The sequence below is a fragment of the Leuresthes tenuis genome, unplaced genomic scaffold (assembly GCF_036924035.1).
Source record: "Leuresthes tenuis unplaced genomic scaffold, fLeuTen1.0.hap1 SCAF_17, whole genome shotgun sequence".
Lineage (NCBI taxonomy): Eukaryota > Metazoa > Chordata > Actinopteri > Atheriniformes > Atherinopsidae > Leuresthes > Leuresthes tenuis.
The window spans coordinates 20,014,681-20,042,435 of record NW_027325371.1 but is presented as its reverse complement, the minus strand read 5'-3'; the positions used below and the strand labels follow the sequence as shown (position 1 = coordinate 20,042,435).

General features: G+C 41.9%; 2 protein-coding genes across 4 annotated transcripts in view; both read left to right on the top strand.

Annotated features, from left to right (window-relative positions):
• LOC140272853 (microtubule-associated serine/threonine-protein kinase 1-like) overlaps positions 1–19,952 on the top strand; it is a 46,447-nt gene extending 26,495 nt beyond the window's left edge. For 2 of the 3 annotated variants that reach the window (XM_072368344.1, XM_072368343.1), the window contains exons 6-27: positions 1,009–1,169; positions 2,270–2,345; positions 3,028–3,237; positions 4,042–4,143; positions 5,978–6,110; positions 6,186–6,271; positions 6,722–6,798; positions 6,948–7,156; positions 9,308–9,446; positions 9,534–9,666; positions 10,318–10,483; positions 10,671–10,772; positions 12,052–12,174; positions 12,585–12,694; positions 12,790–12,950; positions 13,056–13,315; positions 13,405–13,629; positions 13,716–13,945; positions 15,062–15,184; positions 15,296–15,429; positions 15,542–15,729; positions 16,408–19,952. In XM_072368344.1, the coding sequence (XP_072224445.1) occupies positions 1,009–1,169; positions 2,270–2,345; positions 3,028–3,237; positions 4,042–4,143; positions 5,978–6,110; positions 6,186–6,271; positions 6,722–6,798; positions 6,948–7,156; positions 9,308–9,446; positions 9,534–9,666; positions 10,318–10,483; positions 10,671–10,772; positions 12,052–12,174; positions 12,585–12,694; positions 12,790–12,950; positions 13,056–13,315; positions 13,405–13,629; positions 13,716–13,945; positions 15,062–15,184; positions 15,296–15,429; positions 15,542–15,729; positions 16,408–18,035 (4,776 nt within the window). In that variant the 3' untranslated portion in view covers positions 18,036–19,952. The remainder of the gene's footprint in view (positions 1–1,008; positions 1,170–2,269; positions 2,346–3,027; positions 3,238–4,041; positions 4,144–5,977; positions 6,111–6,185; positions 6,272–6,721; positions 6,799–6,947; positions 7,157–9,307; positions 9,447–9,533; positions 9,667–10,317; positions 10,484–10,670; positions 10,773–12,051; positions 12,175–12,584; positions 12,695–12,789; positions 12,951–13,055; positions 13,316–13,404; positions 13,630–13,715; positions 13,946–15,061; positions 15,185–15,295; positions 15,430–15,541; positions 15,730–16,407) is intronic. The other variant, XM_072368345.1, reaches the window with a different exon arrangement.
• Positions 19,953–20,112: 160 nt separating this feature from the next.
• Positions 20,113–27,697, top strand: LOC140272854 (cysteine protease atg4da-like). The gene is made up of 11 exons (XM_072368346.1): positions 20,113–20,259; positions 22,626–22,876; positions 22,989–23,072; positions 23,192–23,365; positions 25,319–25,616; positions 25,701–25,765; positions 25,891–26,018; positions 26,123–26,201; positions 26,297–26,373; positions 26,790–26,909; positions 27,112–27,697. The coding sequence occupies exons 2-11, from the start codon at positions 22,684–22,686 to the stop codon at positions 27,277–27,279; spliced, it is 1,386 nt and encodes a 461-aa protein (XP_072224447.1). The 5' UTR covers positions 20,113–20,259; positions 22,626–22,683; the 3' UTR covers positions 27,280–27,697.
• Positions 27,698–27,755: the final 58 nt, after the last annotated feature.

The following is a 27,755-nucleotide window of genomic DNA, read 5'->3' as shown; positions in this document are numbered from 1 at the left end:
CCAGTCTCCAAACTGTTACTCATCTTATGGGATCTGATGGCAGCTGTGGGAAGCAAGCCCAATACACAAAGACTGCACCCCACAACCCATAGAGCACAAAGAATCTTATGCTAACGTCCCAATACCATTTGTAGCCAGTCTTTCATGTAATCTTTTAAAGTTGTCCTAAGAAATGGTTCTCTCGGCTTTCTGAAGGTCTTTTGAAATATTTCTTTGGAAATTGGCTGCTTTTTCACTTATTTTCAGTTCAGTCCTTGTGCCTGACACTCAAAGGAGTGTGTATTTGAGTGTTTTTTAAGCCACTTAACACTGACCTGTGACTTATTCCTATATAAAAAGGTACCTAAGTCAATTGATGAACTAGTTTTGTGTGTACACATAACAGATAATTTAGCAAACAAGCATGTTTTCCTTACAAAAGGAGAAGAAATCAGGATTGGCTCGAGACTTTAGTCTCCACCCTTCTATCCAACCTTTCTAGTTTAAAGGTGAAAGTGTTAGTATGTGACTTATTTATTGATCAGCAATCAGTCATTCAGTCAGTCAGACAAGTACGTGTTCCAGATCTCATTGCTGTGATGGAGGCAAATGAAGTGGAGATGCAACGCTTGTGTGACAGATAGATACACGAGTTCGAGGCTCACGGGACAATTTAATTAACATTTTAATTCTTCATCTGTCAGCATGGTGTCTGGGCCCATGAGGAATCTGTTGACTGCGGTTCACAACGCTCTGTAATTATATAACTTTCAGAGCCTCACTTAATAAGCCTCAGTTAGTGGATGTCGATTGCTCAACTTTTGTTGCCATTCATTTCCTGGCACTTCTTGTTTTTGATCCTTCTAACTCCTCAAATCACACTAACATTTTTGTTTCTCTTCCTCATCTGCCAACTCTTCCTACCCCTCCCCCTGCCTCATTGTTTCTCCCCATTCTTGTCTGCTTCTTTTTCCTCCTCCACCCTCAACTTCTGCCTGCCCTCCTCCTCATCCTCCTCTCTTGCTCCAGTCATCCAGCTCTTCTCAGGAGCGGCTGCACCAGCTGCCCTCCCAGCCCACCATGGATGAGCTCCACTTCTTATCCAAGCACTTTGGCAGCACAGAGAGCATCACAGATGACGACGGGGGCCGCTGCTCCCCCCACATGCGCCCGCGTTCCCGCAGTCTCAGGTCAGCAACATCAGCAGCACCAACCGTGTGATTAAACAGCAGCATCTTCTGCCAAAAAGCCCTGTCCACTCTTTAAAGGACTCTTTCAAAGCTGTGCTTGCTTAATATCTTTGTTTTCATACAGCCTTCTCTTTCATTTTGTATATTTCAAATTAACTTGTACCTTTTTAATGAATGACAGAATGAAACACTGAATTTACCCACAACACAAGCTTGTTTTGGCTGATAATGTCCTGTTAGCGAATGGCAGGGAGATAATATCCTAATACAGACGTTTTGCTAATTACATTACTTTTTCCTACTTATACTGCTACGTTTTAGCAATAGCTGACAAATCTAATCAAGCTCTTTTTGAATAAAAACTAAGAGCAATTCTGACACTTTACCCCACCCAGCCTAGGAGTAAAAAAATTAGTAAAGTGAAAAAAAACAACCATGTAAGTGATCTGATAGGTTCTGTTAATTATATGCACTTGTTAATGCCTCAAAAACCAAGTCCAAAGCAATGAAATCCTACTCACATTCAACATCTAAACCAATCAAATCACAGTGAGCAGAATAGAACATTTTATGTATCTTGAACTGTGCTGCAGAATGCAACCAGGGATGCTTGATGTGATACAGTAAGACTTCTATAGCGATTATCTAGCCAAGGTTCGCTAACCTTAGCCAGTGGAGCACTCTGAGTTTGGAGATTCGAAGAAGGGCTGAAGGGCGAGCTGAGCTAGCAGCTACTCAAGACAAGAACAGGAGAGGAGTGAAGGTCTGCCATCTAAAACAGCTCATTCCTCATAAACTTAAAACGTTTTTTAATAAGGGCTATGGACTGAGAGTGCTCCGACTGCCGTCTTCTGCGGGTCACTGACGCTGACAGCTAATGAATACTTGACACAATCCCACATAATGAAAAAACGTATTTTCCCTTTATCTTAGTGGCGATACTGGACCACTCTGTAGCAGAAAGCTACACCTGATTGACACGTTCCGTACACAAAAACCACAGAAGAATGCTTAAAGTTTTCATTGTCAGGACAAAGACTGCTGTTTCTTTCATGCTTTGAATGGCTTCACTTTAACAATAAGCTTGTTTGTCTCGACAGTCCGGGACGCTCCTCCTCCTGCTATGATAATGAGATAGTCATGATGAACCATGTGTACAAAGAACGCTTTCCGAAGGTAAGACACACACAAACATAAAGTTGCTCCTTGTTAAAATGTTCTGTAGAATTGGCCAGTGCTTAAGCCCACAGAGTCATTTAGCTTGTCAAATCCAACAACACTAGAACTCATGAAATGGATATGTATGAACATCAGAAAGTTGTGCAATTACATGTTTGATATCAGACATGAGAAAAGGAGGTATGGAGCTTGATAAATCATAGCAAAGCTGCCAAGCACTCTCATCCAGTGTGAGAATACTGTGTATATCAGTTTCACTTGTGAACAGTACCACAGCTTTGTACAGCTAAATAAAGGCTCATTTTTCTCTCTGTTGGCCTGAGGTTGGTATCAAGAGGAAATGAGCTGAAAGCTTTTACTCTGATAAAAATCAAGCAATAGGAAATTGTGCCTTACAGTTTGTCTGGAGTTCATCGTTGTTATAAGCTCTTTGAGCCTCTTTCTCACAGAAGTTAAATGGCAAAACGACTGTATCAACTATAATATAAATCAGTCCCGCCACACTATCTGCATGGCAAATGTAATAACTGTCAGAACCTTAACATAGCTACAACTCATCTAAAGAGAGAATTTTTTTTCAACTTTTCCACTGTTGTTACTCATTCCACTTTCCAATCTTTCCATTTCCTCTCCCTCTGCTTTTGTCCTCGAATTCCACACACCCTTTGTCATCCACCAGGCCACGGCGCAGATGGAGGAGAGGCTGGCTGAGTTCATCCAGGGTTACTCTCCCGAGTATGTTCTTCCACTGGCCGATGGAGTCCTCAGCTTCATCCACCACCAGATAGCTGAGCTGGCCAGAGACTGCCTGGCCAAATCTCGCGATGGCCTCATCACCTCAGTCTACTTCTTTGAACTACAGGAGAACCTGGAGAAGCTGCTTCAGGATGTGAGTTAAAATGACATTACATCAACAAACTATAATATAAGAACTGAGCGACACAACAGAGTGGCCAAAATAATCATAATACTAACTTTGAAGTACTATCAGATATAACTGGTAAATATTTAATAAAGGCATTATGGTCATAGTTTGGACAGCTTGTATTTTCATGGTGGATTATCACTTTGGATGTCCCTCATAAGGACATGTCAAGGTGATACCAGCAAAACTAAAAGCATTCCTGTCAGCTTCAGCTGTGTTTTGTGTACAGTGCAATTTAGGAAATGTCATCATGCTCACATGCTATAGTAAGATGGTGAAGATTATACACCATTACCAAAACAGGGACAGAAACAAATACACATTTCTTCTGTTAGCTGAAATGATGTGGTGATGTGGAAGATAACTTATGGATATTTCCACCTCAGGCCTTTGCAATTTCCTTCAAACACACAATGTTTTTAGAGAAAGTCAAATTCAGATGTGGCTCACGAAGACTAATTGTGCTTGTGATTTGCCAGAGCAGATAATAGCTATCAGGGAATTTCATCACCACCCCTTTTTTTGTCAGCTTGATTAAATTGCTTTAATTGCTTTGGGTTGCCTGTGTGGGGATTAATTTTATCTGCTGTTCTTCATGATCAGATCTTCTCATCCCTCGCAGCTTTTTAAATGTATGATCTTCCTTCATCACACAGTCTCCCTTTTCATCGCTCTTCTGTTTCTGCATATTTGTTGTCAGATGGCTTCTATAAATGTCAGCGATTTCAATCTACATTGTCTCCACTTCTTTCTCTGTCTATGTGTCAGGCTTTTGAACGCTCTGAGAGCTCTGAGGTAGCCTTCGTCACGGAATTGGTGAAAAAGCTTCTCATCATCATCTCCCGTCCTGCAAGGCTTTTGGAGTGTCTAGTAAGTTCCCACATGATTCTGCTGCAATGATCACAGTGCCCCTGTAGCCTCACTATTAATGAGCGAAGATTTCACAGATCTTAAAGCCAAACCTTACACATTGATTTTCTTAAAATGAATATGAGTGTGCATACTGATTTGTAAGCCCATTATAAGAATTTAAGTGTCCTGATGTATTACACTGCAGGGGAGAGAAGATCATAACAAGCAAAAAAAAGAAGTACTGGACTCAGTCTAGTCTTAGTGGATGGTGAAAATATTTGCATTTAGATTAAAATCTGCCATGCCACAGTACAATCAATTCCAGCAGCCCCCTGCTTATTGGCTGCTTTCCAGCCTGACTCAGTGAGACCGTGACCATGGTGTCTTTTAAAGTTAAAGGTTGCTTGAGTGTGTGTTTGTCTGTAGCAGCCCATTTGACTGTGTTTCATAAAAGGATATCAACTGTGCAACCTTGCTTGAGTCACGCCCCGCTGAGACGCATTATGATTATGAGTGACAGCTGAAACAGTGACGTGGAAAATGGATTAGCTGATCCAGTTCATGTCTGGAATATTGCTGCTTTCGATTTAATGTCTGAAGTGCATGTATGTTCCTGGTATCATTAGTAACAAGGTGCAAATCTGTAGTCAGGAGTTGCATTTGTCCTTCAGTGTTGATAAGGGATGATCAAAATGATAGTATTGTTTGTATTTTTGTAACTTATCTCAAAAACAAAATTGATTAGTCCGTGCATACAGGTTCAGTACTGTTGCACATATGCAGCACTGCCAGAAAGTTTCTGTAATTTTCTGACCTACAACATCAAATTATCATCTACGTAATTGTCAGAGACAATACGTAGACAAGGAGACCCCGGCCTTTTGAGATAGGGTTATAATTTAGAATTTTAATATTGAACAATACTACCCATTATATGTGTTTATTGATCCAATATAACATATCTTGAATATGAAATATTATATGATGTTTTGTCGGAGGAAAACACTAATCCAGCACTCGAACATTTATCCACCTATGAAGCGTGGTGGTGGTAGTATCATGATTTTGGCCTGTTTTGCTGATTCCGAACCAGGGTGGATTGGCATCATTGATGGAACAATAGATGCTGAATTGCACCAGGAAGTTCTAAAGAAAAATGTCCGTCCCTGAACTGAATGAGAAAGTGGGTCAAGTGGAAATAGAACATCCCCAAGAATATAAGTTGTCTTATCAAATAATGTTTAAAGAAGGAGAAAGATTCATATTTTGCAATTGCCAAGTCTTGGCCTTTTACAAATAGAAATTTTGTAGAATAATAATGTTTAGTTTCAGTTATTGCTGCATAAAGAGGTCCCACCATGTACTGAAAACCATGGTTACAGTACTTATGCCACTCACAGAAGTGTTTCACTGGATCTTTTATCTCAATTGAAAAATAATCAAGTAAATACATTATTTAATCATCTGTTGAATTGGGTATGTTGATGCTTTAGTCCATATTCATACAGAAATATTGCTTTCAAGCACTACTGTAAAACTTAATAACCGTGCAAGTAACAGGAGCAGGAGGGAGGATGCTGTTTCTGTGACTTATCTGAGAATGGTGCAAACATATTATACTGTGATTGTTGTAAAACATCACTTTAAAATTAGAACAAATTGCTAAAACAGATTTTAGAAAAGAATAGAATAAAAAATGTTAGAATGTCTATGAACTGAGGTATCTTCTGGGGAGCAGCACAGGCTGCAGACACAAATCTAGGATAAATCAATTTCCCTTTATTAATGTCAAACTCCACAAGTTTAAACTTGATTATATTATCTATTCAAATCAAACTGCTTTTATCTCCAGGAGTTTAACCCTGAGGAGTTTTACCATCTGCTAGAGGCAGCAGAGGACCACGCCAAGGAGGGTCATCTGATGAAAACAGACATTCCTCGTTACATCATCAGCCAGCTTGGACTGACCAGAGACCCAATTGAAGGTGAGGGAAAGAGAATAAAACTTTGAACAACAGTGACTTATTGGGGAAAAAAAGACTGCCTTCTCATTTAATCAGACTTTTGTTTGTCATCAGACATGGTGAACTTGGAGAGTTACGACAGTGAGGGACCAGTAACGCCTGAAACAGATGACTCCACAGAGGTGAGATCCAAAATAATCCTCAGTCGGGTTGATTTTTTAGACTTCAGTCCTTTTCTTAATTTCTTAGACAATATTACGTCAGAGCTGGCAGAGCCCTGTTGCCCTGAGTGGAAATGTCTGCCTCATTTAATTATGACTTGGCATGCCTGCTTTTTTTTTCATCAAATTTAGCTAATTCATGCTGATGTTTTTCAAACAGGAAATCCCAATCTTTGAAAGTCAGCCTTCCCTTTAACATTAGTCATGACTCCAGCTGTCAACAAGAAACTAATGAAAAAAAAAGAAAATTAAAGGAGAAGAAAGAGGGTTTAGATTAGAATATGTTGCACCAAAGATAAAGTTATGTGGGTGACGCAAATTATTTCATTTTTCAGGAGTCATGTTTTGCTGATCATGCTGTTTTCTTAACTGATCATATCCAGTTGATGCATTGGGATCTTTGATCCGTAGGGTAAAATTAGAGCGATGAAACCACCTGGAGAAGCAGACTTCCAGACCATTAAGCTGATCAGTAATGGAGCGTACGGGTGAGCAATGCATTTTTCACTCTGCTGATGAGGATGTGCTCACATGCAAGAGCGGTTTATTCTTACTCAGGGATAGACGCAAATATTTTTTTAAACAACTTGAAAATAATAAATTTCATATGTTGCCTCTGTGCGTCTGTGTACACTAGTGCTGTTTACTTGGTGCGCCATTTGGAGACACGCCAGAGGTTTGCCATGAAGAAGATTAACAAGCAAAACCTGATCCTGAGGAACCAAATCCAGCAGGCCTTTGTGGAAAGAGACATCCTCACCTTTGCAGAGAATCCCTTTGTCGTCTCCATGTTCTGTTCCTTTGAAACTCGGCGCCACCTCTGCATGGTCATGGAATACGTGGAAGGTGAGATGAAGATCTGTAGCTGCACGCACCTACCCTTCAAAATGAACGGTCCCATGAAGGGTAATTTAAGTGGTACTGCAAACCGTACAGCAATACACATTATCCACACTTCATTCTTATTCCAATGGGGGCATTCATGGCATCATGTACACCTCCGTCCCATGTAACATCACTTGGAGATGATGCTGTATATAACATTATCTGCGGATTGATTGAAAGTTAGCTTGAGCTGGAAGAGTTCTAACAATAACAGATTTAAAGTATGGAGAAGAATGGTGCGTTCCATTTAATTTCAGAAGTCTGAATTTCCGGAAAAATTCAACTTCAGTACCGTCCAAATTTTGGATTGGAAAGATTCAGAAACCACAGCAAGCAGGCACATTAAAATCCAACATGGACACTGTTTATTAGGCCTTTTGTCGGTGTGTTTTGCATTAACTCATTTCCATAAATTGTAATGTCCAACCTCTATCAGTGAACATGGTACTATGGGTTTTGTATATGCAAAATACAGCATAATGCTTTATCAATTTGTATTGCTAACAAGAGCAAGTCTAGTCTGTTAGCAAATCCTATTGGTTTTCCAATTTGCAACTGTACCGCAGTCATCCTAGGAGCTCCCACTTCTAAGACAAATGGAATGCATGTATCCATCCATTTTCTGAACCCACCATGCCTTCCCCCGATACTGATGGAGAATGTCAGATTAAAAGGTACTGGTCAGTCACTTTGTGGTATGGTCTGGGAATAGTTCTTAAATTGTCTTGAACACAAAACAAAATAGATTATTAATGATTTTAGAAGAAGCAGATGTAAGACAGGCACTATCTCAATCCTAGATGGAGAGGTGGAAATTGTTGAGGAATATACGTATCTGGGAGTCTGGACAGCAGGTTGAATTGGAAATGGAACATTTAGGATGTCTTAAAGAAAGGACATACCAGACTGTCTTCTTAATGAAGCTTAAGTCCTTCAGTATCTGCACCATGATGCTGCATATCTTCTACAAGTCTGTGGTGGAGAGAGCAATCTGCTTTGCAGCCATCTGTTAGGGCAGCAACATCAGAGCCAGAGACTCAAAGAAACTTGGCAAACTGATAAATATGGCTGGCTCTGTGCTGGGAACTGCTTTGGAGCCCCTGGACCTGATTGTTAAAATAAGAATGCTGCACAAGTTAATGAACATATAGAACAACACTGATCACTCCTCACGATAACAATGTGTTGAAACAATGGACTGTGATCAGCATGAGGCTTCTTCAACTACAATGTAACACAGAGAGATACAGGAGGTCATTCCTGCCCGCAGCGATAACAACACATTATGAAAGGTTGTAATGATTGTTGAGAAAAAAAAAGACTACTGCAACAGTATAATTTCCTTTTCCATTTCATTAATCCTATTTAGGGTTGCAGTTAGGCTTAGGACTGCCCTCAAGTGGCAGCAATAAGCTATCACAAGTGAAGCTGCACGAAGCATGCACAGAGTGGACATACAACCTTGCTGGGACCCTATGATGATTTTGAGTATGTAGTGTGTGTTCACACTGGAAGGACGACAAAATGATGTAAACTCAAACCACTCAGTATACATTCCACATGTTTTTGACCAAATTCAGATCTAAACCAAATTTCATTGCAATGCCCTTCGTAGTTTTTTTGGGAAATTTCACACAAATCAAAAAAGAAACTCTTACCGGGCCACAAGCTGAAACATGGGATTACCAAGCTAGATATTCAAGTCTAGACTGGTGCTTGGAAGATTCACAGTACCCATCCAGAGCCATGCTGCTAGCATGATATACAATCCAATAACAAGATCTAATTGTTTGCCTTTACTGGTTAAAAGGTTCATTTGCACATGAAAGCCATGCTTTTTACTGTTAAAGGCCTCGATGATTATTGAGTGAATGTTGTCTGAATGTCAAGTAATGTACTGAATATCCTTGAATGTGCAATGCGAGATGACTCAAAACACAGTCATATTCTGCAGAAATACACTCACGCTCATTGCTTTCTGCATTCCACTGTTTGTTGCACACTGTCCCAAATTGAAACTGAAACAGTCTGAGTCAGGAGGTACATGGGGACATTGGTGATAATTGCTAATGTCAGCAGAGAGACTCATCAAACAATTAATTCTGCTGGCAGGTGGGGACTGTGCTACCCTGCTGAAGAACATTGGGGCATTGCCTGTGGAAATGGCCCGAATGTACTTCGCAGAGACGGTCCTCGCACTGGAGTACTTACACAACTATGGCATTGTACACCGTGACCTCAAGCCTGACAAGTAAGACAGAGTTCATTTTCTTCCATCGGTTGCAGAGTTTATGCGAGTGCTACTACTTACCCCTAAATGTGCCATGTCTATTCTCAGCCTCCTCATTACCTCAATGGGCCACATCAAGCTGACCGACTTTGGCCTATCTAAGATGGGTCTGATGAGTTTGACCACCAACTTGTATGAAGGACACATAGAAAAAGATACAAGGGAGTTTTTGGATAAACAGGTATGACATAATGGATTATATTGAAAGGGGTTCTCAACAGGAAGTGCTACATATAGTATGGCATTATTTTGATGTAAACTTTTCAGATACAATATGTTCAAAGCAGTGTCGGTACAATACTCTACACCCCATGCTGTCTTCATTTCTATGCAAATATATTCTCTGTCATTGTTTGGCAGGCTTATCTGAAGCCTGACAGAATGAGACTATTTACAGTTGGCAGAACAGCACACCTCTATTTTCCAAGCTTTAACAATCATTTCTTTTTTAAGTAAGGCTTATATTCACAAGCCTTTCATTGAGTTCACATGCTTTGAAATGAAGCCTCATTATTTCTCGGGGCCTCATCGTGGCAGCCAGGAATCTGTTTGTCTGCGTTCAGTGCATGCCCATCTGCACATGAAAACACTCACCAGGGCTTTCATCTTGTCTTGGCATCTTTGAGGGGATTTACTTGGCTAGACATGTGTGCGCATGCTCCTTACAATGCTGTGTGCCACTAACTCAGCATCAGCTGGACCACACTTTGAAAAAAAAAAGCAGAAGAAAAAATGCATTTACCTGTAATCTGCACCGGCCTGAAAGTAATTAACTTCAACTGAGGTCATAAAATAGATTTGGAGACTAAACCAAGTGTTTCTTTTCCTTTAGGTGTGTGGAACTCCTGAGTATATCGCCCCAGAGGTTATTCTTCGTCAAGGTTATGGGAAGCCAGTGGACTGGTGGGCTATGGGCATCATCCTGTATGAGTTTCTGGTGGGTTGTGTGCCATTCTTTGGAGACACTCCAGAGGAGCTATTTGGACAGGTCATAACTGGTAAGGGATCCAATGTCTTCGTGGGATGAGCTATTTAGATGGATATGCAGCGTATGCTATACATTGCTAACAGATAAGCTTAACTTTTTGTTTAACCCCACACCACTTCCACTCAATTTCCTCCCATCTTCACTAAAACTGTGTTTTCTCATGGCCTCTCTTGTCCCTGGCTCTTTCCCTGCTGTAGATGACATAGTATGGCCAAAAGGGGATGAGGCTCTTCCTGTTGATGCAGAGCACCTGATCTCCTCCCTCCTGCAGAGAAATCCACTGGTTCGACTGGGCACAGGTCAGACACCTGCAAGAGAGGGGGGTTTTTGGACTTACTTTTTCACTTTTTTTTCACTACTGCACTGCTCCATGTGCACAATTTGGGGATAGTTTACACATCAGTGAAGCTTCATCACACCATTTATATCAATAAATCCGTCATCATGAACTGCTTTGAAATTTCACTATACTTTGAAGAATAATAACAAAGAAGACTTGAATCATTGTGCTGAGAAACTGTTCCTGTCAGTGATTAGTTTGAGGTGTCTGGTATAGTTGGTCATTTCGGTTAAACATGGCCGGTTGTAAAGTATAAGTTGTTGAGAACATTGTGTCAAATAACCCCCATTGAAACTGACATTACTAACATGTCACTGGTATTGTCAAACAAGGGGAGCAGAAACACAACCAGCATCAAATAATGCCTTTTTCTCAAGTCTGTATTAAAACTCTGATTGAGTTATTCCATTAGTGAGTCACCAAGAATTTACTACGATACAAATGTACGTTTATTAAAGGAGTTTATTACAATTCTATGACAGCCTACTGTGGTTTTGCCCCTCTTAATGTAATCTTTGTGAATAAGGAGCCCATCTATATATTACAGATTTAGAGAGCATTCGCACAGGGTTATGCAGTCATAGAACATTCCCTAAATGTTTAGTGAACTAAAAACTTCAATCTTCTATTAGAGCTTCATTGCACTCTTTACACGACATCCCTAAATGGTTGTATTGTGGCATTTCTGAATACAACAATAAGAGAACATTGCCCAGAGGTTAACAGGTTTAAGGTTTAAAATACCACCACAGTTACATTTAAAACAAGGAAACGTAAAGATGCAACTATAATGTAATGGTATGTTTACGTCAGAAAAACATTCCTGGTGAACCACATGACAACCAACAAACAAACCTGAAAGCAATATTAAGGATTCTCAGAATGAAACTTTGTTTGCTCGCATGAACTGTGCATACTTTTAGATAAGCAGCATTTCTAAGTGCAGAAATCTAGCTTGTATTTCTGCAGGGCGTTATTTGTACTTTGACTTAAGTTAAGGATCTGAATACATCCTCCATCACAGGAAGTGCCCCTCGGGTCCATCTTTAAATGAGACTCACTGACCTAGAAGACTACCTGTTGTCATGCATTTTGGCTCCAGGGTTCAGTTTACCCAAATAAGTCAACTTCTGTCAGGGTCGAAATACTTTTACATGCTTCTGGGCTGCCGCTATCTGTCTGTCCACCCGTTCCTCTTTATATATGCATCTGCCTCCTTCCTTGCCCCTGTCCCTTAGGTGGCGCTTTTGAAGTGAAGCAGCACTCATTCTTCACAGAGGTGGACTGGAATAGCCTGCTGAGACAGAAAGCAGAGTTCATCCCTCACTTAGAGTCGGAGGAAGACACCAGTTATTTTGACAGTAAGTTTACCTCAGGGCATTAAGAGTGCTTTGGAAAAGCTTGATTTGAAGCAAAGACTGCTTATGCTTTGGTGTTTCTTAGTCACTGAAACAGCTCAAAGTCCTCTGAATCATCCCTGTCATCTTCACTGCACTCTCGTCAAGTCTCCCATGTTATTAGTATAAATACTGCAAATACAGTAAGACATTTGTTAGTGCAGTGTAAATTGTTCAAACTGAATGTGTCAATTTCGTATGATCAGAGGAGTCTGTCTCAGTTTGTCGCTTTGACTGCTTTCTTCTTATTGAATATGGACCAGTGGCGGTAGTTTGGAGATCAGGAGAAAAAAAAAACAATTTGAAAGATATCAGACTGCTGACTATATTCACAGCCTATTTTTAAATATTAACATCTTTCCTTTTCTCACCAGCTCGCTCTGAACGCTACCATCACGTGCATTCATATGATGAGGATGACACCAACGATGACGAGCCTGTTGAGATCCATCACTTCTCATCCTGCTCCCCTCGCTTCAGCAAGGTCCAATCCTGTCACTTATATTACCCCCTTCTACTCCCAGTAACAGTTATTCATAACTCCAGAAATGCTTACTGTAATGTTGTGTGGACCTGAAGGTGTACAGCAGCATGGAACATCTGTCTCAGCTGGAGCATAAACCCCACATCGTGACCCTACGGGAGCATAAAACCCCCAGAGAGGATCGAGTGGCCAAGAGAGAAAGCTTTGGAAGTGTCACCCTCAGAGACAAGAGCTGGAGGACTGGTTCACCTGAGATGTGAGCAGAGAGAACAGAGTAGAGTGAAAAACAGCATGCCAGATACAGTAGTTTCTGAGAGTGTCTACTGATGACGTGTGAATTATGAGTGCTTTGCTTTTCCAGGAAGCGCTTGTCCTGCTCTGAGTCCTCCTTCACTGAGAGCGACTCCAGCCCGCCGTCAGGGGCCCGAAGACGCTTCTCCGCCTTGATGGACACATACCGCTTGTCCTCACCTCTGGAGCTGGACTCTGAGCTGTCTGCTCCGAGCAAACAGCCTCCAGTGAAGACCAGAGGGACTTCCCTAGAAGGAGCTATGGGAGCCATCCCTTCTCATGGAGATCTGAGAACATTCTTTAAAGACGGTAACGGCCTCACAGCAGGAGGTAAGACGGCATGAAGCTGCACTGATGAATATGGATAACGCCCCTATAAGGAGCATCTAATTAATGTTTATATTTGGTTTATGCCACAGACAAAGTTTTGAGACCTGCTGATGCATCGTTGCCTCTGCCAGCCAGCGCTACCATTCTGGGGCTTCCTGACTCACAGGGGCCCCGCGGGGCTACCACAGACTTGGTGCTGCGGAGGGTCCGACACCAGCAGCTCTCAGCTGAGGGAGAAAAGCGTAGCTCACGACCAGGAACCAAAGTTATTAAATCTGCCTCTGCTACTGCACTGTCTGTCATCATTCCAGCAGGTAAAGCCACCCATTAGACAGATAAAGGATTTTTATTATGACATAAATCCTACGTCCAAACTTTGATGCCATCCGTTTTTCCTCAGTGGAGCAACACAGTGCCTCCCCCCTGCCGAGTCCCATGTCTCCTCGCTCCCTCTCGTCCAACCCATCCTCTCGCGACTCTTCCCCCAGCCGAGACTACTGTCCCATGGTCAATGTCCTGCACTCTCCAATCACCATCCACCGCTCTGGGAAGAAGTATGGGTTCACTCTCCGAGCAATCCGAGTCTACATTGGAGACAGTGATGTTTACAGCGTACATCACATGGTCTGGGTGAGAGAGTAGAGCAAACAGTGGGCCTAGCTCTTGATGGTGTGACATTGAAGATACAGATATGATTACTACTACTACTCTTGGCAGCACTTTTCTCATATGATGCAGCTGGATATACATTACATAAAATTATTAAAGTAATTACAACCCCAGATGAACAACAGCACATGAAATAAAACAGTGTCATTATTTGTTCAACAGAACAAACCAAAATCATCAGCCCTCCACCACCGTGCTTGACAGTTGGTATGAGGTGTTTATGCTGATATGCTGTGTTTGGTTTTCACCAAACGTGCTGCTTTGGATTATGACCATCCACACTTTGGTCTGGTCTGTCCAAAGGACATTGTTCCAGAAGTCTTGTGGTTTGTTCAGATGCAGCTTTGCAAACCTAAGCTGTGCTGCCATGTTCTCATTAGAGGCTTTCTATTGACAATGCGTATTTCTTCAGTCTTTTTCTAATTGTACTGTCATGAACTTTACCACTTAACTTAACTGAGGCTTGTGGAGTCTGAGCTTTAGCTCTTGGGGTTTTTGCAGTTTCTCAGAGCGCTGCACAGTCTCACCTTGGGGTGAACTTGTTGGGAGCATCCACTCCTCTTGAATGTTTTCCACTTGTGAATAAATATCCAATTTGTCCTAATTTAAAAAACTTTGATACCTGCTAACCAGATGATATTCTATGATATGTAAAACCTTAGAAGTGAAAGAGAGTGTACCCTCTACCTTACAAGACCATATCAGATAAAATCCGACTACAGATCACTTCAAAGTCTCAAACTTTTTTCAATGATTCACTGATGATCAGAGGCAGTTGTTGTCTTTTAGTATTGCATCAGTCATACAAAGAAAAAAGAGGTTTCAAAGTTTCAAAAGATATTCTTTTCCCAAACTGATGCCAGATAGTTTTTGTACATTCAAAATGCAGTATTTTAAGTTTGAACTACAAACGTTGACACTTGTTTTTGAAAATGCGGTTAAAAAATGGAAAGTGGTGTGAACCATGTATAGAACCCCGGACACTCATCTGCTATGTAATGAGTAATAAATGACGATAATAGATATCTGTTTGGATAGCAACATCCGTTACATTGGATTATCTGTTCCCTTTCCCAGCATGTGGAGGATGGGGGTCCTGCCCAGGAGGCTGGACTTAGTGCTGGTGACCTCATCACTCATGTAAACGGGGAGTCAGTCCACGGTCTGGTCCACACAGAGGTAGTAGAGCTCATCCTGAAGGTGAGAGGCATTAAGATTTGAGTCTATTTCGAATTTGTTACATAAAATAAGTCAATTCAAATAAATGCATATATATGTATGTGTGTGTGTGTGTGTGTGTGTAATCCACAGAGTGGAAACAAAGTTACAGTTACAACTACCCCCTTTGAGAACACTTCTATAAAAGTGGGTCCTGCCCGCAAGTCCAGCTACAAATCCAAGATGGCACGGCGCAGCAAGAAGACCGGAGTCAAGGAGGGACAAGAGTAGGTTGCAGCGCAATAGATGCACATTAAAACAAGAATACATATTGCTTTAGTTTATAGAAGCTTTTTATTATTCTTACTTTTAAATATATTTATTTTCTCTGTCTTTCAGGAAGAAGCGCAGCTCCTTGTTCAGAAAAATCACAAAGCAGTCCAACCTGCTCCACACCAGCCGGAGCCTCTCCTCTTTAAATCGCTCACTGTCTTCTGGTGACAGTCTTCCAGGCTCCCCCACCCACAGCCTCTCCGCCCGCTCGCCCACTCAGACTTACCGCTCCACTCTGGAATCCTCTTACCTGGGTTAGTATCTGTTAGAAAAATTCTCTGTAAAATTAGGCTCAGAGTCGCTGGATACGATTAATTAACACAAAACATTTATTTCTTGCAAGAAAGAGACAAGTCCGCACAAATCCACACAACCTGTCGGGAAGACCGCTCAGAGTTGTCTCCTCACAAAATGGTGCTCCAGCTATTTATGTTGCTTATGCTTGCTGATCACACAATGTTATGAGAAAAGGCGCTTTTCTCACCATTTATTATTATGGGAAAGAACATTCAATGTTATGGGAAAAGGTGCTTCTCTCCCCATTCCTTGTTATGGGAAGGAACATAAAAGGTGCTTCTCACCAGTTAATATTATGGGAAAGACTAGTACCAGCGTCAAAACACTTTTGCTTGAATCATAGAAGAGGAAAAGATGGAGAGACTCTTCTGTCATAGTATAACTATATAATTTTTCCAACATTCCCTCCTGTTTATGCTATGAAGTATTAAAACTCAAAAAAAAACCCTGCACCCCGTACAATTAATATTGAATGTATTTCTACCGTTCGCAGTGCATAGGAGCGTAAAAATGTAAAGAAAGAAAACAGCTGACACACCAACGGCACGATTAGCTGAATAAAAAATGGGTATGAAAGCAGAACACACTCTTCCTGACTCATTGTGATCAAAAAAGGTTTCCTCCTCTCTCCTCAGGCACATCTTCTCAGAGCAGCTCTCCAGCATCCAGCACTCCCAACTCTCCAGCAGCCTCTCATCATATGAGGCCCAGCTCCCTGCATGGTCTGTCCCCCAAACTTCACCGCCAGTACCGCTCTGCACGCTGCAAATCTGCAGGCAACATCCCACTGTCCCCTCTGGCTCACACCCCGTCCCCAACCACCTCCTCTCCTCCGCCTCTCTCTGGCCACACGATAGGAAGCTCCAACACCACCCAAATGTTTCCTGCTAAGCTGCACTCCTCGCCTCCCGTCACTCGCCCACGTCCCAAGAGCGCCGAACCGCCCAGGTCCCCTTTGCTCCAGCGGGTGCAGTCTGCAGAGAAGCTAGGAGCACAGATTCTGCCTTCTTCCTCTTCGTCCTCATCGTCGCCTTCTCCTCTGACAGGTGGGGTGTCGTTACGCAAGCATAGCTTGGAGATAACTCACGGGGACTACAGGAGAGAGTCCTTTCACTGTGAGCACAGTCTACAAAGTCTGCTAGAGATGGAAGGAGAGAACGGCCCAGCTCCACCATCTCCATCCTCATCTTCCTCCCCATCTCCTCCCCTGGGAGGAGAGATTGGAGGTCTGAAGCCTGTGAGGAGGCTGGGAAGGCAGGAGTCGCCGCTCAGCCGAGACACACTTGTAACAGCAAAAGAGAAAGACACCCAAACTACAGCATCTGAGCTCAGTGGGTCAGAAACACACAGCACAGTTCCCACAGGGGAGCCTAAAGCCAGTGTTGTCGAAACAAGTAAGACATCATCCACTGCTGAGATTGGAAAGAGTAAAGGAAGTGTGACTGCGGATGAAGTCAAGGCCAGTACCTCATCCACAGAGACCAAACTGAGTCCTGGGAACAAACCTCCAAATACAAGTGCCTCAACTTCTGAGGCAGTAACCGCCAAGAGTAAACCCAGTGGGAAAATCTCAACTCCAGGCACATCAAAGAGCCTGCAACAACAAGACACCAAGAAGCAGAGTGTACAAGCAGACAGTGGACCTGCGGCTAAAGCTCCGGCGAAGACAGAGGAAAAAGAAAAAGCCTCTGCAGCTGTCGATAAAGCTAACTTACAGAAATCATCAGCGACAGAACAGTCCAAGCAACGTAAAGGCACAGAGGCCGTAGAGAAAGGAGGCATCAGTGGGAGTGATAAAGCAACTGATGCGACAAAGGCCAAAGGACCTGCTCCCCCAGTTCCAGCCCAGGTCCAAACCCACTCTGGAACCAGACACAGATTGGATAAGCCAACCAACAGCTCCAAAGGGGCCAAGGAGGAGAGGGCGCGCCTAGAGGTCTTGGAGGAAAATCCCATGTCTCCCTCCTCAAACGCAGCCTCGCCCTGCTCAACTAAATCCCGACCCATATCTCCGGGAGATAAAGCCAGCTTTGTTACCCAGCTCACAAGCGTGGCCAAAACAGTGTTGGGGCCTATGAAAGGGGCTTCACAAGAGGGGGGAAAGGCGAAAGACACCTCAAAGTCAGTCGAGGAGAAGAGAGGAAACGCAGCAGGAAAAGCTGAAGCTTCGTCCGGGGGTGTTCGTCGGGGGGGCACCTCGGCCAGTGCTGGCACAGCTCACTCTGATAAAGGAAACAGTCGCAGCTCCAAGCATCATTCATGATGAAAGAAGGACACTCTCCCATGCAATGCCTTTTACTGTAGCATCATGCTGACATATCATGACTTAATAAGACTTTGAATTAAGGGTGAGATAATAAAAAAAATTTAAATAAAAAAACACCAAAAAAGATGACATGTAGACAAGACATGAGCAAAAACATACATCAGCTACTGTTGGAAAATGTGTGCACATGGTGTCATAATGTAGACCTGTGTATGTACTGTATGTTGTGTATATCGTAAAAAAAAAAAAAGAATGCATATGTCTTAATGCATGTGTGACAATGGATAATGAAAGAATATTTAAAAAGAGGATGAAAAATATACAGCAGACCTTGGGGTAGAGAAACACTGTGAACAACTTTTCATCTGAACACAGCAACAGCTTTGAACTGTGTGCGAACAGGCAGGATTCTGTTAGAAACGGGCATTACTCGTATTTCAGATCAGCTCCAGTGCCATCTTTTAGTTTCCTCAGTGTTGAGTTACTAAAAGCTGTATTCTCGGCACAGAAGGATTTCTCACACAGAGTGCATCGAAGAATATAACGGACGTACCAGAAACTGGACCAAGTAACCAAAACACTTACATTGACGGAGCTGGAGGGTGTAGTCTTCTGATTTGTTTAAGGGCTGACTTTCAGTGGGATATGAAGAGGTAGATTTGATGAACTTGCACAGGGACACTATGCAATGTGCTGACGATGCCACTTTTTATCGGTGTCCCCAATCACTAAGTTTACATTGTGCTTAAGACGAAGGAAAAGAAAGAAAGAAAAAAAGATAGGCGCAAAGGTTGCAATAAGCCAAGCAAACGCTTTCTTTTCCTTTAAAAGTTCTCTGCTGATCATCGTGAAACGTGCAATTATATATTTTAGATCATTACGTGAACATGTCCGTGTGCTTAGAGCGTGGTGTGAAAGGCAAACTGGGTAGAGACACATAATGAGAGCAGCAGTTAGAGAAGAGTTCACTCATTTCTGTTCGTGCAGGAATTCAGTGTATTGTATAATGTTAGGTGTGAAGGGAAGTGCCAGTGTTTTCATTTGGGATCATGTGAAGTTTTTGCTGTTTTTTTTGTACTTAAATGTATAACGATATGCAATCCATCAGTTCCACGGAACTGAGCATCCTCGTCAGTGAAACTGTGGCTGGCTATATGTAAAGCCAGGAGTAGATTTGTTGGGAGCATCTTAGTGTTGAGGTCTTGTTTGTTGTTGTGTGTTAAAATGTAGTTTGGGGATAACAGACCTGTCTTAGACTGCCACCTTGTGGACAAAATGACTTGACACCAGACGTTCTGAGGTACACAGAAACAAATAAATGATTCTATAGTTTATGAGAAGTCTTAATACATTCTGCCCGTGGATCTCTCCATTTCATGATGCAGAATTTGGCTGAATATAAACACATTTACATCCATTTTAGATTTAGCAGATCCATTTAGTTTTACAATCATCATTTTATCTGTAATGATGTAGTGGATTAAACAGACACTAACCTATTGTTTGGACATTAAGCACCAGTGTTTTTTGTGTGTAATGTGACAGAATTGCACTTTATGTTGTGTTAATACATTTTTAATATTTTTGTCTTACATTGTTTTTTTTCTATTCTATTTGTTATATTTATTATTTTTCAGATTGTAGGCCTGCTGTTAGGTTCTTATTGAAACATTTAAATCTTACATCTAGACCTGGCAACCCACCAAATCTGTATGGCGACTCCAGTTTTGACTTATCATCCTTTAAATCCTTTAAAGTTGGATGCTAATATTGTTGTCATTTCCATATTTGTCCAAGTGTTTGACTTTTTTTACAACAACTGTCTTTGACTGTTGTTGTCCTTTACATTTCCACATATTAACCAGCCACTGTTGTCAAGAACCAATGCGGGGGGGGCAACAAAAAGTCCTAAAGAAAAGAAATGTAATAAAAATCTTTAAAAAATCACCGCCTTTTCTGGTCCGACATCTTTCGCTGTCCTGCCAGAAGCTCATTTACACGTAAAAAAGGAGGCTCGGTCGTCGACCAATCACAGAAGCGCTGACAGGTGCCCTTCCTAATTCGGAAGTGACGTCAACCACTACTCGCTGCCTCTGCTGGAGGAGTTGGGCCGAACCAAACTAACACTAACAAAACAGCGAAAACAGACGATACTCCTCATTAGATGTCCTCGGAAAGTATCGCAAGCTGAAGGAGGAAGAATGACGTTCCCGCAATGAAGGTGAATGTCATTTTACTCACACAAATTGCCACCGTTTCGTCTCATTCCATGAATATAGGGGTCGTAAATGTTTCGTTTCGCCATTTAAATCGCTTAAGAAGTTACTTAGAAATAACAATTCGAGTATTTCTGTCAACTCGAAAATATGTAGTACAGTGTCAACACGGTATAATGAGAAAGATTTTTAAAAGAATCCTGAATAAATTAGGGGTCATCTATGAGCTCGCATTAAAACGTTCAAAACAATTTTCAATTCAACACAACAAGAATTGCTTTGACGTGAAAATAGAATGGAAATTATATTCTAGCCAAATGAATGAATATAAGGTGGAGAGTTGTCGAACGTAAGCATTCTTGTTTAGACTAGTTGAGCTTCTTTAATGCCAATCTGAACTTCTAATCCATCAGATGTCTGAGTATATTTTTTCCCATAAAGTTAGTGTCATATAGATATATATTTCTTTTTAATTAATTTCAGTAAAAAAAAATAATAAAACACGATCTTATAAGATACGGTGCACTTAAATATTAAATATTCAAGTCAAGCGCTTCCCAATTATTATTTCAAGAATCCAGTAGCCTATTTGCCCCTTTTCATCTCAGAATTGCATGAAATGTTCAAATTCACCCAGTGTTTCATTAAAGGTTTGGGAAAAGCAAGATAACTGACAACTGAATCATGTCAGCAATACCCTTTTCTTCTCTCCTATGTCATTTTTCATCTTTCTTCCCTTCCCCTTTATCTTGTAATCCTTCAGAGGAGCCTTATCCTCAGGTTGGATACCTACAGACTAAATTACCTGGTTTTTCCATCTCTAGATTTTTTCTTTCTGATGGCACAAACATATTCCAAAATGATTAATCCCAGGATTCATCTGGGACATCATTAACCTGTCTAAGAATCAGTCAACTCTCCCATCATCAATATAAAGCCTTAGTAGAAAATTAATGTAATTTTAAACAGAATTAAGTCTTATAACATTGCATAGTCTTATTTAAATGATGCTACAGCGAATGTGTGCCATAATCAAAGCTAAAAGTGGTCACACACGCTAATATTTAATTGGACCGCCTTTAGCTCAGATTATGTCATGCAGCCGCTGTGGAATTGTTTCTATAAGCTTCTGCAATGTTACGTTTATTCCCATCCAGAGTTGCATTCATTTTTCACCAAGATCTTGTGGTGATGATGGGAGAGTCGGACAGCTGAAAGTCTTCTCCAGCACATGCCAAAGATTCTCAATGGGGTTAAGGTCTGGACTCTATGGTGGCCAATCCGTCTGTGAAAATGAGCTCTTGTGCTCCCTGAACCACAATTTGCTCCCGATGAATCTGGACTCATCAGACCACATGACTTCTCCCATTGCTCCAGAGTCCAATCTTTTTGCTCCCTGGCAAATTTTTTCCTCCGACTAGCCTCACTGATGAGTGGCCACACAGCTTTTAGTTTGGTCCTAATCCTTTGAGTCCCCTTTGCATTGTGCGCGTGGAAATGTTCTTCCTTTCACTATGAAACATGGCCGTGAGTTCTACTGTTGTCTTTTTATGATTTGCTCCCACCGAAAGTTTAAGTGACGTCGATCAGGATCATCGAGGATTTTTTTTCCAGACCACATTTCTTCCTCGAAGATGATGCTTCCCCTCTATCCTTCCAGTTTTTAATAATGCGTTAGACAGTAATTAATCCAAGGATAGTAGTTTCAGCAATCTCCTTAGATGTTTTCTTTGCTTGATACGAATAATTTGACCCTTCTGAAACATCTTTTCCACGACCACAGGATGTGTCTTCCGACATGGTTGTTTAAGAAATGAGAAGCTACTCACTGCATCGGTTAGGGTTAAATAACTTGCTGTCAGCTGAAATATAATCATCCATACAGTTATTATCCAATGGGAGGCTCTTACCTATGGGACAGGCAGTGCATAAGTGTGTGTGATTTTCTCCTTTAACAGTCAGTGTAGTTAAAGCTAAATCCAAATGAAAGTACTACTTATACATTTATATATATATATACAGCTTGCTCAAACTGTAGTATATGATGTTAAATCAGTAACAGGGTGTACCTCAACACTTCCCCCACCTCTTACTGCAGCACTCATTTACACTTTGTGGACTTTGATAAGTGTACACAGTATGAAACTATGTAATATTTCACCTTGACATTTTTAGATGAAGTAGGCCAAATGTTGGTGAGAATCAGCGCTTCTCCCGCTGCAGCTACAGTGACATATCTGAAATTCCTCGAGTCACAGGGTGCAGTCACATGTTTTCCCTTTTTACTTGCTCTGCTGTTATTAATAGAAATTCATCAGATCCAGGGAAATAAAAAGCTGTCATAACCTTTATCCCCGCTGTATCTGTGAAGGTCGCTGTGGCGATAAGAGACGATCCCCCTCGCTCGTTTGAGGCCAACCTCAGCTGTTATGAATCCCAGAACATCCTCCGCTCACTGTGACGGCCAGTCTGCTTCTCAGGACCACATGGATGACTGGCTCTTCCTTTCCCCTGACTCAGCTGAGCCTTCGGATCAAGAGGTGTGCAGGGAGGATCAGGAGGCAGAGGACAAGGGCAAACTCAAATCCAAGTTGGTCTCGGCTTGGAACAGTCTCAAATATGGTCAGTCTTATTTGCCTGCCATTGAAACTCATTATAACAGCTTGTAATGGGCATCTATGTTCCGTTTGTTTTGTGAAGCTGAGCAGTTGATCTTTTGTGTTTATTGTGTCAGGTTGGCCCTTGAAGCAGAAATCAAAATTCAGCAAGAGCTCTCCTCTGATCATGCTGGGAAAGTCCTTCGATCTCAAGGATGAAAGTGAGGCTTTTTTCTTTTCTTTTTTTTTGCTTTATCAGCTAAGGTCAAACGTTTCGTACTTACATGTGATTCCAAAAGCAAAACAGAAAATTGAGCTTGGTCTTCTGTAACTGTGCCAGGGGACAGAGAGTGTTTCCACCGCTCCTTTACATCTCTCCTGTGGTTAACGTACAGACGGGGCTTCCCCCAGCTGCCCGGCTGCTCCCTGACAACTGACAGCGGTTGGGGTTGTGTGATACGCACAGGCCAGATGCTGCTGGCACGAGGACTGCTCTTACACATGATGCCACAAGGTGACAACGCACACAGTAACACCGCAATTCCATCTATACAGTCAAAAAAGTCTGTATAGACAGCATGATAATAAGATATTCTAAGAGATTCTTACAGATTTATGCAGGAGGCAGAGTCTTTGGAAAAGAATTGAACGCATCATATCAAATTGAGCCCAGAGAAGGAGGAAATGTTTCTGGATCTTGCTCATATTTGTTGTTTTTTTTCTTCCGTTTCTTAGCCAATGCAATGCCTTCCACTGCAGAATTGAGTCTATTTTTAAGCCATTTAGACCTAAGGCTTCAGTTGAAACGGCCTACTAGAACTTGGTTCTCTAGAAGACAAGTTCGAAACATGAGATGAAAACCATTTCAGAGGTTAAGCCTTTAGCTTTTATTGGAAATTACTGACTTTGCCCTCATGTTCATATTTTGTGTGCGTTTTAAAGATATTAAGGCAAATTGTGTATTACTCCAGGCTTCAAAGGTAAAACTGTGCGCATGTCTTTGCAGGTCATTATGGATTAATCAAGATCACAGACATTCAATTTTACTCTTTTACTTGCATGAAGAGATTTCTCTGTATGCAGACCTCCCCAAAAAACACAATTTGGCCCCCTTGAAATTGTGCATTTTGAAGTTTTTTCCATTAAGAAAAGATTCCCATGGCCTTGAAGCTTGAGTATGACTACACTTTTTCCATTTTCAATGGGGTTCTGTGAATATGCTAATGCAGCCCCTCCCACATGTCGAGAAATTAGCCAGGCGCTAGCGGGTGCTAGCCGCTGCTCTCACTCAGTCATGACCAAGATGCTGCTGCTATCAGTCTCTTGGCCTGGGGCCAAGTCTCAGCACTCAGGTGCCACTGTCTCTTTCAGCCCAGTCCAGCACATATCAGCTACAAGCACAGTCGTAGTGGCTGCTAGATGCTCCTCGTTGCTTTTGCTAACTTGCCGTGTTATTGGTGCCTCAAAGCGGATGCAAAATGGCCGTGAAGCCCTTATTATTAGAGCTGCCAAGTTTTGACCTTAGCTTGGGTATGAGACAGGGGTGTTGCATTTGCTTTCTGCTTTCTGCCTGCCTTTTACCTTGCATCTGCTTGCCTCTCTCCCACTCTTTGTGCTCACATAAACTCGATACGAATACAGCCAAATTCCCAAAAACGCGGCTCTCATTCGGTTATTTTTGTGTTTCTTTTGTTTGACAGTGATAGGAGTCTGAAAATTGTGACTAAAAAGCCTTTGGAGAGTGCCGCTCTGCTCTCTGATTAAAGACTGTGGTGTGGTGGTTAGTACTGTTGCCTCACAGCAAGAAGGTTCCCTGGTGGACTCTTCGCTGGAGCTATTATGTGTGGAGTTTGCATGTTCTCCCCATGCATGATTTAATTGGGGTTTCTAAATTGACCCTAGGTGTGAGCATGTATGGTTGTGTGTCTCATTTGCCTCCAGCAACCCTGAATATGATTAAGCGGGTATGGAAAATGGTTGAATGGAACTTCATCTTCCAAAATTCACCGTCCACACGAGTTCAAAACAATGTCAAAATCACTACAGAGAGAAACTTAGAGGGGACAGTATGTCTCCAAAGGTTTCTCACACGGTCCAAAGCTTCCTAATGTCTCACAGGGACAACACTGCACATGCACAACCACTTCATAGGTGCTGCTGCCTTTGAGCACTTTCATGAAAATCACTGCACGTGAAAATGCTTGCGTGGCATGAGAGTGTTAGACCCAAAGATCCTCAAAGCTTTGGACATGAGAGCCCTAAAGACACGAGCTGTCTGACCTCAAGTTTCTGTGAGTGTAGGTGGTGGAGACCTCTAGCCATGGCATAGCACGCTTTAGCATACAAAATACATGCGGTGCAAAGAAACTTTTCTCAGTCTATACCTGTCATGTAACTGCTGGTTCAAAGCACATTTTCTCTCTGACCTGTGTACTGCCTGAGCGTTACTTCTTCATATCTTTTACAGGTTGGCTTTGGTCTGTGATGTACTGCGCGGTCAAAGATGACATGGATCTGCTTCGCCCCGTGGACAGTGCTGAGCTTGCGTGGAATGCAGAAGACGGAGCAAATAAGATGTGTCGACAACTGAGCCTGGGTTCCCTCCTGGACAGACCCATCGAGGCTACGCACAGAAAGGTGGTGTCCTGGTTTGCTGACCTCCCCAAAGCCCCATTTGGGATACACCAGCTCGTGGAGTTGGGCAAAAGTTCAGGGAAGAAGGCAGGGGACTGGTACGGTCCGTCCATCGTGGCACATATCCTACGGTGAGACCCGAAGTGATGACTTACAGTCCGGTTATTTCAAAAGACTTTAATCAGGCCATAACGGTGAATGTCATTCTGTTTCAGGAAAGCTGTGGCAGCATCAGCAGACCTTCCCAATCTGGCTGTGTATGTAGCACAAGATTGCACAAGTGAGTATGTCCTTTCATTGTATTATTTGCTGCTAAAGCTGAAATTGGAGACGAGAGGATGTGGACCATGTGGACACCTCATTAGGCTGTGGATTCTCATTTGTCTTTCATTTTTATTTGCGCAGTCTATCTGCAGGACGTGAGGAGGTTGTGTGAACAGCCGCTCCCACACTCCTGGAGGTCTGTCATCATCCTGGTTCCTGTGCGACTTGGAGGACAAGAACTCAATCCCTCCTACATCAACTGCGTAAAAGTATTTAGTATTTCTGTGCATTAAAATATAACTCAATAGAGGTTGTTACAGCTACACGTAAAACCAAACCATTCCTTGTATGTTTTTCTTTGTTTTTTTTACAGAAACTCTTGAAGTTACAGTGCTGCATTGGAATCATTGGTGGCAAACCAAAGCACTCTCTGTTCTTCATTGGCTTCCAGGGTATGTTTGGCAAAGCGTACGTGATGATGATGCTCGGCCATTTAATCACTTCTTTTGAATGTATGTTTTTCTTCCCCGGCCGTGCTGTGCAAAAGATGACCATCTGCTGTATTTGGACCCTCACTACTGCCAGCCCACGGTGAATATAACAAAGGAAAACTTTCCCTTGGAGGTAGGAGGTGCAATTTCACTTCCTTTTTCTCTTTCTGTTTAGTTTCCTCTCTCAAAACCTGTTCCACTAACTTACACAAACAGTTGTGTGATGTATCCAACTCTGCATCTTCATAGTCATGTTCTCATTTAAACTGATTCTAAACCAGATTCTCATTTAGCACTATAGCATAAAGTGGAGGGGGAAAACAAGTAGATTTCATTAGAGTTGGGTTTTTAACAATCACAAAAGATGAGACAAGGATCGTTTAAGGTCATCTCTATTCTAGCCTCGATACAAATATCTTTTGATGACTTTTTTCAGACATAAACTAACTCATGTATCCATGTTGAACTGATGCGTTGGTACTTAGTGAATTGATGAAACCACTGCAGTCCTTTTTTTTCTGATCTAGTTTCTCTCCACACTTCTTGCAGTCGTTTCACTGTAAATATCCCAGGAAGATGCCTTTCTCCCGCATGGACCCCAGCTGTACCATTGGGTTTTATGCCGGGGGACAAAAGGAGTTTGAGTCCTTGTGCACATCTGTTAACGAGGTGCATCTTTGTGTTATCTTGGTCTTTATTCAGTGAAACTGTGGCTTGTCAGTTTTTAGGGCATGAAAGTGAACGTGCCTTAATGCAGATGTTGTGGTTAGCGGTCGCTTAACCTAATGACATAAAGATCATTTAAAGCACAGATTCTGTTATATCCGAATAGCTCGAGTTATAGCTCAGTCCCTCTCTCTCTTCTTTGTAGGCTGTGTCCACATCTGCTGAGACGTACCCCATGTTCATCTTCTCTAAAGGAGAATGTCTTGAGGACGAAAGCCACACACCCGCAAACAGCCTCACCTATTTAAAGAGGAACAGTGAACTGAGAAGAGCCACCACCAGAAATAGCATGGACGAGTTTGTTCTCCTTTGAACTGAAGAGGATCAGATCTGCCTTTTTTGTATATGATGTTTGCACTCTACTACTGAACATTAGAGCGAAAGAAAGTCATCGGCTTCTATGTGAAGGTTTAGGAAAATAAATCGTTCAGGTATTAGTTATGACTCCACTGTATTTATATTGCTGTTTTTTGCAAATTTGTAGTTTTATATATTTATTTGGAATGAAGAATGTTTAGAAATGAAGAATGTTTTGGGGTTTTTTTTTTTGTCATCCCCGTCCATTTGAGCTCAAAAAGAAATGTTTACACTATCTGTTCTGATGAGTGTCACATGTTCACAGGAATTCCTACTCGCAGGAAAAAAAACAATGAAAACAGTTACTTCTTCTAATGAAGGAGCATGTTGGAGTTTAATCAAGTGGATGTCAAAAAAGCATACACTCATGATCCCCCCCCCCAAATTTTTGTATGTGCTGGATTGTTTTTTAGCCTTTTATCTAAATAAAGA

What these genes read in the sequence shown, in the direction of transcription:
- LOC140272854 (XM_072368346.1), top strand. Translation starts at nt 22,684, where the DNA reads ATGAATCCCAGAACATCCTCCGCTCACTGTGACGGCCAGTCTGCTTCT. An exon ending in CCTACATCAACTGCGTAAAA is followed by an intron (nt 26,019 to 26,122) that starts GTATTTAGTATT and finishes TTTTTTTTACAG; the next exon opens with AAACTCTTGAAGTTACAGTG. An exon ending in TGTGCACATCTGTTAACGAG is followed by an intron (nt 26,910 to 27,111) that starts GTGCATCTTTGT and finishes TCTTCTTTGTAG; the next exon opens with GCTGTGTCCACATCTGCTGA.